This window comes from Palaemon carinicauda, chromosome 8 (genome assembly GCF_036898095.1).
Source record: "Palaemon carinicauda isolate YSFRI2023 chromosome 8, ASM3689809v2, whole genome shotgun sequence".
In the NCBI taxonomy this organism is placed as follows: domain Eukaryota; kingdom Metazoa; phylum Arthropoda; class Malacostraca; order Decapoda; family Palaemonidae; genus Palaemon; species Palaemon carinicauda.
In genome coordinates, this window is record NC_090732.1 from 50,229,040 (window position 1) to 50,241,287 (window position 12,248).

Here is a 12,248-nt window from a genome sequence, read left to right on the forward strand (position 1 = left end):
GATGGAAATTCTCTCGGCGAGAGCATCCACCAATCACACAACAGCCGTCAGCGGACATTATGGTGACACATCACCTATGAGTGAGCAGAGCAGTAGCTTGACTGATCCCCATCATTTCCCGAAGAGTGCTTCAGCCAATGAAAATTTGCCGCCCCTTTTATGCCAATACTTGCTCCGCCACCAGCACCAGAGGCAACCAATTCACCACCTCTTCCAATGAACCCGGACTGTCATGTAAAAGAACTTTAAAACCACCGCTTCAACCATTTTAGTCTGAGGAAGGGAGGAGTTACCCCTCGAAACATATTGCTGTTAGTTGCATATTTTTTACTCTGTCAACTTTACATTAAACCTGAATTGAGACTTACCCTGAATTCACCTAATCGATGAAGAATGATGAATTTGGCCCAGTTACTGGCGGAATGCAGTACTACAGAGAAAAAACTTATTAGAGCCATTGAGAAGATATATAATGAAATCAGTACTACTGAGACTGTGATTATATTCAACAAAACATGCTCAAAAGAGGGTCTACTCCTGATATCGTCATTATTATTATTATTATTATTATTATTATTATTATTATTATTATTATTATTATTATTATTACTATCTAACCTCTAGTCATAGTTATAAAAGCAGAATGTTACAACCCCAAGATCCACAATACAGAAAGCAACCCCGTGCAGGTAAAAAAAAAGAAGCAAAAAACATAGTATATTACAGTGATAACAAAAATAAAACAAAATTTAGATAAAATACATTGAATATTCAACATCAAATGTGAAATAAGACTAAATCTTCAAGAATATGGCGTAACGTTGAGCATTGCTAAAGAAAAGGCTAGTCTATCAGAATTGACAACACATTGAGGGCTATATAGTACATGATATGGTCAGGAAAATCTGAACGCAAAGGATGGCCAGTTTTATGATAAATCTTACATAGAATGCACTACGTGCTAATTAGACAACGATTCCTGAAATTAGTATTCAGGTAAGGGATAAGAAATTTAATAGACCTTGAGGTTCTTTGTAACAATTTAAATGAGAGTTAACTAACATATGATGAAAAAAGAAAATTAAATTATACTGTAGTGTCATGATAGACAAAATCCTAGAAATCGTGAAAGATGTTCTCTATCCCAGTTTTTTTTTAAGTAATTGAAGGAGAGACAGTCCAGATATGTTCAAAAGTGGATTTACCACCCAGATTAGCATCAAGAATTTTAAATGAGCTGCTTGTAGTTAATAAAACACTGTCGATGAAATGAACTGGGTGTGTACAACTCAATGTCGTATATCTACCAACAATCAAGCATTGAATTTTGTTGAGTTAAAATTTATCTCCTAAGTGGCTCTATTCCATTTTAGCTAGATCTCTGTTAAGAAATATAGCAACATCAGGTTTATACTAGGATATGGAGTCATTTGCATTAGCATAAAACTTATTTTAATGGCTAGATCACACATCATGTGTATATGATAGAAGGAACACCAAAGATTATATTCCTTTATGTCACTATGGTACCTGTCAACAGCTACTCCATGCAAAAACTCAGTTAAAAATTCTATATAGAAAAATAAGCCACCAACTCTCGTTTAAGTTTGAAAACTGTAAACTTGGAAACAGGTAATTACTTTCACCATAGGCTCTTTGACATGTTGACAACGTATGCTCAAAAGCATTTAATGAGAGGGGATTTTTATAAATTTTGGGAGAAATCAGCAGAGCTAAAGATACCATAACCACATGTACCTCGTGGGGTAACTTTGAAAATTCTCCAACTAATGTACAAATAATCTTCTCTCGTGGACTTTGGAAAAATAACAGACAACTTATGAGTTAATAAATTTACTAACTTCACAAGAAAACAAAGACAAATTCCAATAGAGTCCACACCTACATTAACATCAACTTTAAGTACAACATTCTTAATTTTATAGGACCAAAAGTGTAACTAATCCCCTTTAACTCCATAAAAACATGAGTGAGCTAGATGAATTTCTAATTTCTCTGCCCACTGACAAAGGCATCAGCTAAAGAGTTTAGAGGAATTGTTAAATCTACGTCAAAGAGCGTAGATTTGAGGGTAGACCACCATTTGAATTCTTGATTTGCACCAGAAAGGGCTTATTGTATAGTCATATTGTATTGATTCTCGGCTGAAGCACTAACTCAGCTAAATGCAGTTATTTCAAGTCAATTCAATACATTCTTTTTAAGAAGATTATGAAACTCCTGTTCCTTTTTTTCTAAATAATCACGTCTACAGTTGTCATCAAACCTTGTCATCCATCTCCTTGATAAAGTAGTTCAACTCCCCAAGAAGGAATACACCTATCAATAATGTTGACAAAATGTGTATTCAAAAGAACACAGGTTCATCTTTCTTATAACATTGTTGCCAACTTGAATATAAATGAACACTCTAAATGCCATTCCAATTGACTTGAGGTTTTGAATATATCTTCTAACGGTTTGCCACATCAGAAAAAGGCTGCCAAGTATTGAGTACTATCAAAACTTAATTCCAAACTGCGGGACCAACCTTACATTTTATAACATCGTATCAATGAATATTAGGTCAATGCAATTCTAAGACATGTATGTTGCCCTATTTATGATTTGTCCAAAACCTGATTCAGATGTAAAGCCAAAAGTTCTTGAGTCCTGTTAATCAATAAGGAGAATAGTATTCAACTAGTCTCCGTGGTGGTCATTGAAATTGAGAACAATCACAAAAAGATACCTCTCTATTATCTTCCAGTATATTAGCCATGCCAGTTGGAAGAGTCAAAAATAGCACCATCGTTGTCTAAATTACGATGGAATACAAATAAAAGTTTTCATACCTGCCACAAACCATCATGACTTTCACATTCATAAAAAGACTTATGAAAAGAAGGTTATTCAGTCCTATTGTATTCTGCCATCCCCTTCGCTCGAGGAATGGAATCATGCTAGAATTTCAAGAGGAAATTGGATACCTTTTTGTTCTCTAAGCACTTTGATAGTGTAGATTTGACAATAAACAAGCAATATGCGGTATAAAATATTGCATTCTTTCAAGCGAAAATGATAAAATAGCTGTGGAGGTCCCGTAAAGAGTAGAGTTCCCTGCTGTATAGGACCAGAAAAACAGCACTTAAAGTAAATTATGGAAGTGAGTAAGTAACGTTAGTAGTGAAGAAAGCAAGAATGTTTCTTTGTTTATTCTTAGACATTACTTGTTTATTTTTTAATTGGTACTGTGTTATCTATCGTGTTAAATCTATATTTATTTGTTCATATAATCATGTTTATACATTTTTTTTTTATCGAGGGTAATTTATTAACATGCTAATCTGTTATGAATGCATTATTCAGCTTAGCAAATTATCGTAAGTATTCTGCGATTTACAAAATGAGATGCAATTTACAGTAGATAATTTTGCCATATACACATGACATAGTACCTCAACTGTTTCTATTCCTAATTTTTATCTTTCATTTCCTTTCAGCTCTATGGTCGGTAGCAGAATATAATCGAGAACTAGCTAAAAGTGTAGTGTGCCCTGCAAATCCTAATCACGGACTTGTGCTCATATTCAATGATGATGGGTTGTTATCGGTTTCAGCCTCTCCATCTCTTTGCTATATATTGCACATTAATTGTTTTTGGAATGTTGATTGAACTAGATATTCCTATTGACAAAGGTTTCTATGATAAGAAGTTAGAGAACCCCATCCTACAAGCTAAGCAGAAAGGAACAATGAAAGTTAGTAGAGAAGAACGAGGCAGAAAGCCTTACCTGAGGAGATTTTTTGAAAATAAAGTTTTTGAAAGACCTCATCAAAATGTTTCTGAAAATGATTTGCTTCCTAATTCAGAATATGATAGAAAATCAAATCCTAGAAAGCAAAAGAGAAAAAGTCAAAATAGTTCTGGAAAGAACTATGATGCTGGGAATTTTGATAGCCCCCCTAACATTCCTTATAATCACGAGCAAAGAATGCTAAAACTCTCCCCTGAACTTAATGCGTTTGATGAAATCGTTAAGTTTCTCTCAGTGCCTATAACTTTTTGTGCAGAGTTATTTTCATCATTTATGATAAAGACATACCCAGTGCCTTTTTATCATTGTAGTACTAGAAATTTAGGCAGATGTTATTCAAGTAATTCTGGGTACAACCATCCTCAAAACTGCTTTAAGAATAAGAAAATAGTAGGTTATAACATCAGTCCTGCTAAATTGTTGCCAAGAGCTAATAGAAATATTTCATCCCATCCGACCAATGACAATAATAGAATAAATGGAGTTGATGAAATTGAAGCACAGAAAATTACTGTTAATGATACTTATCTCTTTATAAATGAGTTTAAAGACCTGAAGTATACGCCATTAATGAGACTTGATTTTGAATTGAACTTAGATGGCCTGAACTCAATACATAAATATGAAGTTTTATCCAAACTCTTGAAGGTGAGTTTTTAGATATGCATAGCATAGTCATTCAACCTTTTGGGAGAAAGCCATTTATATCCTTTTCTATCCAGACCTTCTATCTAGAACTAAAATTTTTGCTATGGCTTGCCGTGTATAGGAACAAGTTTGTAAGCTGATAAATAATATGAAATAGCCAGGAAAAGTACTTGCATCTACTAACCAAGTTACCTTGCTTAATCTTCTTATCTTTCTTTTATTTGATGCTGGAGTACCTCTACGCAGTAGAATTTTCAACCTAATCTTCCCTCCAAAACATCTCTTTAGGAAACTTTTATGCCTGGTTACTTTCATACTACTTGCTTTAGGTTACCTATTGGTAAATGGCTTTCTCGTTGCTCAATAACAAACCCTGTAGAGTGCACGCTAGTAACATCTATATCGGAGTCATTTGAGGAAGTCCATCTGTTATATTTAAGTGCATAGTACCTTGCAGGTTTTGCTGCATATCTATATTAGTGTATGCTCCTTTTATGGTTTTGAGTTTTTTTTTAAATCTGAAACATTGAAATTGAGCTGTCAGGTACATGATTAACGAGTTTTACTAATAGTAGTATTTCTATTGTATATTCCTGTGATATACAGAGAAAAAGTCCTTTCACAGGAGTCAAGAAAAACTTAAATTGTTATGCACTTTTAAGCCAATATAGTTTCAATGTTCAGTTAATGAACGTGTCTAGATATTGGTGCAGTAATCCATAAACTGGAGCTTGGGAGTTCTATTTTGATTTCCCAGACGGGTTTCATCAAGTTCTCCTGCTTTGATTACCTTGCCAGTAGTTTGGATTATTCAGTAATACCTGCTTAAGAGGGTTTTACATGTTACTATTTGAATATTATACTTTCACGCTATTATCTGTTGATTTTATACTGTAATTATGAGGTTTATATTTCAATGTTCATAATAAAAAAAAAGAAATATCTTAGCCTATTTTGCATTAAAACTTACTTGAGAAGTTGATTGATATAACAGAGAATATATCACTCATACCAACTAATATGAATTGATAATATTTCTTAAAAGTTTATGAAAGGAGAAGTTTCTTCCGGGATTTCATTTCTTATCATATATGCAGTGAAATTAATGATTAATTGTCGTGCGTCACCCAGTTTACCATTAGAATATATTTACAAGAAGTTGGACCATCATAACAATAATGATAAAAAAATATTTGTTTTGGCACAAACCAATAAGGTATAGGTAGAATTAATTCAATTTTAGGTGGCTCTGTGGTGAAGGGAGACACCTTTCAAGCCACCTGTCAACATGGCTGATGCTCAGCACGAGAATCCATACTTTTATATAGCCTTATTAGAACTAAAGGAAATTCTTCTATAAAGAAAACTTAAAATAGCAAGGAGGAAGAAAGACCGCTTGATAGGGGTCTCATGAAGGCTCAAATAGATATAAATCTAATTCCTCCGTTTGATGTTTCCAATTATTATTATTATTATTATTATTATTATTATTATTATTATTATTATTATTATTATTATTCTGTGGCCGAAATTACCCGTTTTCTTTATAACACACGCTTATCAATAACAAATGTGTCACGTGTCTTCCTAAGGTATGTTGTGTTTATTTTTTTTGTCTTTTTCCTTATATGTTCACATCTGAATTCTGTGATTATGTTGAAATGTGCAAAAGGCGTTAGAGACGATGACTTTACTCGTATGTGTCAAAAGTGTAAAATTGCTCAGGTAAAGGTAGATGGGGAATACACACCGTTAGTGTATCTGGCTCGTGATTGTTAATATGCTTAGTGGAAATCTTGCCGTTTACTTTATCATGATTTTGTTTATATTTATAGTTTATTGTTCTCTTTATATCTATATATAGTGATTTTGCGTTTTTTTGTTTTTCTTATTCATGGTTTGATGTTGTCTCTATGTCGGAAAATGCTGTGATTTAAAAAAAAAAAAAAAAAAACTTCTAGAATTAATAATAAAAATAATAATAATAATAATAATAATAATGATAATTATTATTATTATTATTATTATTATTATTATTATTATTATTATTATTATTATTATTATTATCATCGTAATCACGATATGATAATCCTACAGCTATGGCTTGTATCCATGGTGGAGTGCAGAAACAAATAAAAGAATTAAATCCGAAACCTTTGTTTGTGCCATGGGTTAATTAATCCTTAAACCTTCGACTTTCAGTTACTTTCATTAACATAGTATCACAGCAATATATTATATAATCACTATCTGTAAACACTACATCTATTTAAAAAATGACACTAAGCTGGCATGTTAGAATCTACCAATGCAGGATCATCACTTGGAATTTCAACTTCATTCCTAACATTATCACAAATGAAGGACAAGGTGTGTGAACGTTTCCTACATTTTTTTTTCTGCAGTGCAATTGAAATTGACGTTACAGACGGCATTTGAAATTTTGCAAATTACCACGAATTGTTAGACGTTCACATAGATACACGGTGAGATAGAGACTAGGAAATGTATTGAAACACGTTTTATTAGGACTGTCACACGAGTATGTTATTGTTGAGACTATACTGTACGCGTGGTCGGATTGCTGACATGTTTTCAGAGTTTGCTTTTCCATTGTGTCGCTATATAGTAAATATATTGTAAATGAAATACAAAATACTCACTTTATTTCGTTTCTGATAAGTATGCACAAGCATCAAAATGACCACGATACACAACACTGTGTTTTGATAATGACCAGTTTGATTCTTATCTTTATGGCTTGAATCCACCGCTTTCTATCAGCTAAATTTGAGGGAAACTTGTGCCCTCCCTTCCCAGTACATATAGGAACACAGCATGATTGAAAAGGAGGACATTATTTTAGCATTGACATTAGCTAACCCATTCTGATGAGCACTGACAGAGTCAGACTTATCATCCCCCATTACGCGAGAGCCACCTATTGGCAACTCAAATCCGCCGGTACCTCTTTGCTCTATAATAGCCCTATCTTGTGTCTTGCATCTCCTTAGACAAGCTTTAGTTTTTCAAAACAAAGAATTCTCTGTGGTTTGAAAAGATAATAAAGATACAGAGATCCTTTCTACCACACTCATCACACTTTTTATTTGGTGTTCCCAGACTTAAGTACTCTTCAAAATAATAATTCCTCAATTTACTTTAATCAATTTATCTCATATTCCTCTCTAATTTCTCTGATGATGATATTCTAGTCTCAGGAATAAATATTTTTTCGTGGTAGAGGTGAAACTTTCCTCTATCAACACCTTTTTCAATAAAAGTAACCCTTTTTCCTAATTGAACAGCCACCCCTCCTCATTTATTGTTTTTATTCTATAAGCTATGATGTTCAGTGTTAAACTTGATAGCTTATTAAACCATTTTATATGGTTTAAGTAGATTCAAGCATTTGATTGTATTGCTGATGATATTACTTCAGTGTTAAATTGTGGATTTTTACAGGATTATATATTTCTATAATGTACCTCAAAATAAATGCAAATCAAGGTTTGTAGGCGAGCATATAACTATGCTGTATCAAAATATAGGTTTATTGTGACATAAAGCCGAATTGTAAACGTTTGAATACAGCATTGCTTTAAAATTAAAGCTTCTTGTCTAATTTGCTTTGAAATCCTATCCTTATTTGTAGCACAGGTTCTGTGGAACTTACATGCAAAGTGTATGTATTATAAATATATGGCCGGGGGATTTCCCGTGTGAATGAGATGTACGTTAATTCACCCACTGGGCTTTTATAGTAGACACCTTGAATTATAAGAAAATCAGAGAGACCTTCTGAAACCTGCCAGCAAGTTAGAAATTAAGGCCTAATTTCACTAAATCGGGTGATAATTTTGACCCGTAAACTCTGGGTACCTGAACTAGAAATGCCCATATCACCCTTGAAAATGAACCAAGAAGGACCCCTCAGAAGGTTCCTTTTAACGAGCTCTTTCCAATTATGTATATATGATTGATTTTGGGGACTATTTTTGGTCATAAATCAAGAAAATGTTACCAGAGAGCGAGAAAAAAATTATGATTTACTTCATAAAGGAAAAATGGACAGAATCAAACGATATTAAAGAATGAATGGCTTGTATTGACAATAATCAACAGAGCAACATTGTTTTATTAAAATAATTAGTTCCTTATTACATTCTATAGTCTTACATAGAAACATGGAGTAGCTTTTCATAAAAACTCTATTTTTAAAATGCCACTTTATGGTCATTGTTGTCTAGGTGGAACTTTATTATGATATCAAGATTGATATTTGATAAGTATACTTTTTTTAATTTTCTTAGTGTAATTTCCTTACAAATATTATTGATTAAATAAATTCTGACACTAAGATAAGACAATTTTGTAAACTGTTAGCTTCTATTCCTTAGACTAGACATGGCGAAGGAGGCTGTAACATAAATCAAAGTACTCGAAGATTTATTAAATGACAAAAATTTATAATCTGTCACGTTTCTTCATCAGAACCAACATGTACAACAGAAAATGGTCGAAAAGGTACATGGGAAGCAGCATCATTCAGAAAAAAAAACTGTTTGCAAGAGATGTAGGGTATTTGAGATATGGATTTTGTACATCATGTTAACACCTAATTTTATAAATCTTACACTCTTGAAAGGATTGTAGAAAAACTTAAGAGTAGTAAGTAGTAAGAGTGGTAGTAGGTTGGCCACGGCACCAGCCACCAGTTGAGATACTACTGCTAGAGAGTTATGAGGTCCTTTGACTGGCCAGACAGTACTACATTGGATCCTTCTCTCTGGTTACGATTCCTTTCCCTTTGCCTAAACATCCACCGAATAGTCTGGCCTATTCCTTACAGATTCTCCTCTGTCCTCATACATCTGATAACACTAAGATTACCAAACAATTCTTCTTCACCCAAGGGGTTAACTACTGCACTGTAATTGTTCAGTGGCTACTTTCCTCTTGGTAAAGGTAGAGGAGACTTTAGCTATGGTAAGAAGCTCTTCTAGAAGGACACTCCAAAATCAAACCATCGTTCTCTAGTCTTAGGTAGTGCCCTAGCCTCTGTACCATGGTCTTCCACTGTCTTGGGGTAGAGTTCTCTTGCTTGACAGTACACTCGGGCACACTATTCTATTTAATTTCTTTTCCTCCTGTTTTGTTAAAGTTTATATAGTTTATATAGGAAATATTCATTATAATGTTGTTACTGTTATTATTAATAATAGTAATAATAATGTTGTAAAGAGTAAAATGGCTGATATATTTGTTCATGGCATCAGATCAAAGACCATTTCCCAAAAGAAACCAACAGTTCAGTGCAAAGTGTATGGCCATAAGTGTCATAATATGAGGTTTTACAAGTACCTGGTAAAATCGTCTCGTGTTATATTATTGTAGCTCGTTAATTTTGTCTGTGTATCTGGTGCAGCACTAATCTGATGTTGATTATTTGTAATTGACCTAGTTATATTTTCTATTTTGCTTTTAAAGATTCTAGAATTCTAGATTCTAGATTCTAGAAAATTATTATTTGGGGCCATGTAGGAGACGATATAAGTTATTTAAGTCTGTAGCTGCTTCCTAGATCTTTCTCGTATAGTATTTTTTTCCTTCTTTGTAAGTAATTATATTGGTACATTGCATTTTTGTATTATACCCATGTACTTCAAGTTTTTAAGCTATTCCACTTTCTTTCTTTACGTCTTTTTCCCTCTTTTATTCCAAAGTCTCCCCATCAAACCAAGGAGATCGGTTTTTAACAACCATAGGCTTTTTCCATCAGTGGACAAGTGGTATCATATCCACTTTTACTCACCCTATTATATATGGACATAAGGCAGTCAAAACACACACAGTACAGCCCAACAAACGTTGGTTATCATGATCGTAGAGAATACTGATAGCATCCTTTATTTTTCTTGTAACTTCTTCAATAAATACTCAAGGAGGGAAGTTTGATTTATGTCTAAAGTTTATTTTCTTCATCACTGCGTTTTCCTGTAGAGGCAGTTTAAACGTAATAGGTGTGTGCACTGGAGAGATAGGGCACTTCTCTTCTATATTTATATAAGATGCAATGTTATTCATTACATCACTTGAAACTAGGTCCAAAATTTACTCAATCAAAGTAGTTGCACAGTCAACATTATTTACCAACATTATTTGCATGGATAGGCAACTCTCTCCATATGAGTGTCTACTTGGCAGTACAAAAAACGCTTGCACTGTGGCTTGTAACAACTATTACTACCACGCACCCACCTGAGACATAGTGAACAAAAAAGTAAAAATGTTGAACAAAACCAAATTATTTCAACCGTCCTGAATAGTTGAGAAAAAATCATCTTTAAAATTTGCCATTAAAAGTACGTTTACTATACAGGCTTCATCGGATGTTCCTGGCCAAAAGCAGTTTTTCTTGATTTTCAAAGGGTTTGCATCTATTCAAGAAAACCAAGGAAACATCTTTATTTTGCTTTTAATCATAATTCCAGCTTTGCAAGTGTCTGATTTTAAGGTGTTCTAGACTTCATACAGTAAATTTGCAAAAAGGACTATTTTAGTTCCATGGAAACATATCCGGGCTTGTTTTGCTTAATCAGGTGAGTCAGTAGACAAAGATTGATGTTTCATTTAAATGATCATTACATGATATTAAATGGATTTAATCTACGTAATTTGAGCCATATGGCCAGGTGCTGCGACTAGGGGGGCCATTTAGTATATTCAATCCACTTAAACTGTAGCGATAAGAATCACATACCCTTGTACAATGAATCATTTGTAAATACATGAGCCCTGTGGTTGGAAGTAAATAAAGAAGTCATCAAGTCTTGAGGTATGAACAGGCAAGTAATTGTATGATGATAGTAGAACGTTTAATTTCATAAGTCAATAGAACTGTAAATTCCATCTTTTATAATGTAATTCTATTATTTTGCACACAGTCACAAAGGATACATGTTTCAAAATTTAGAGTTAAGTACCTCGACTTCCCATGAAAACAATTGAAGTTTATATCAGCTTCTTTTGAGAGTTTAGAACATTATAAAGAGTTTTCATGATTTAGGGGTATAGTGGTCAATATTAACATTCTCATCATCTTATCATAACTACTTTGACATGTATGAAGATAAATTAGCATACTTGTAAGGTAATATTTTACTGGAATGTAATTTATAGAATTTTATCATTTCAGGTTCTTAGATGGGTTTTAAATGAGCACGGATACCACCTAGAAAGGTCATCGGCTGATAGTCGTCTTCTCCATGATTATCTTCATCAGGAAGGACTTCAACAGCCGCTACACATTTACACTATATGGCATCATTACAGCAATGGGCATTCTTTACAGTGAGCTTATCGGGTTAATAATTTTTTTTTTCACTTTTGTATTTGAAACTATTGTTCACATTCATTAAATCTAATGGTTTGTGTTTTATGCATTAAAGTATTGACTGTTGTCTGTATTCTTCTGGTAAGTGACATTCTTTGTGGACAATTAGATTTGCAATAATATTAAATGTTGGGTAGTCTTGATATAACCAGCCCCGTTTCACTGATTCCCTAGAATATATAGACGATAGAAACGTCCTCACATAGGGGGAGAGAAGTTACAGAAGAAATAAAAGGGTTTTTAGGGAACACGGGGGCCAGGGAAAGAACGATTACTGACGAGCAAGTACCCGTCTTTTTCTAAGAAAATTTCTTATCTTTACTCAAAATTGTAATTGCGTTGGGATATTATATCCTGGAGGATATGATCAAAGTAAAAAACATGAA

The 12,248-nt window shown here is 33.4% G+C and overlaps 1 protein-coding gene across 1 annotated transcript in view; it reads left to right on the forward strand.

Moving 5' to 3' along the window:
* The window catches only part of LOC137644890 (uncharacterized), a 64,381-nt gene extending 52,362 nt beyond the window's left edge, over nt 1-12,019 (forward strand). Inside the window, exons 2-3 of the mRNA XM_068377772.1 lie at nt 3,504-4,466; nt 11,665-12,019. Of these exons, the coding sequence (XP_068233873.1) occupies nt 3,594-4,466; nt 11,665-11,823 (1,032 nt within the window). The 5' untranslated portion in view covers nt 3,504-3,593 and the 3' untranslated portion in view covers nt 11,824-12,019. The remainder of the gene's footprint in view (nt 1-3,503; nt 4,467-11,664) is intronic.
* The last annotated feature ends 229 nt before the right edge of the window (nt 12,020-12,248 follow it).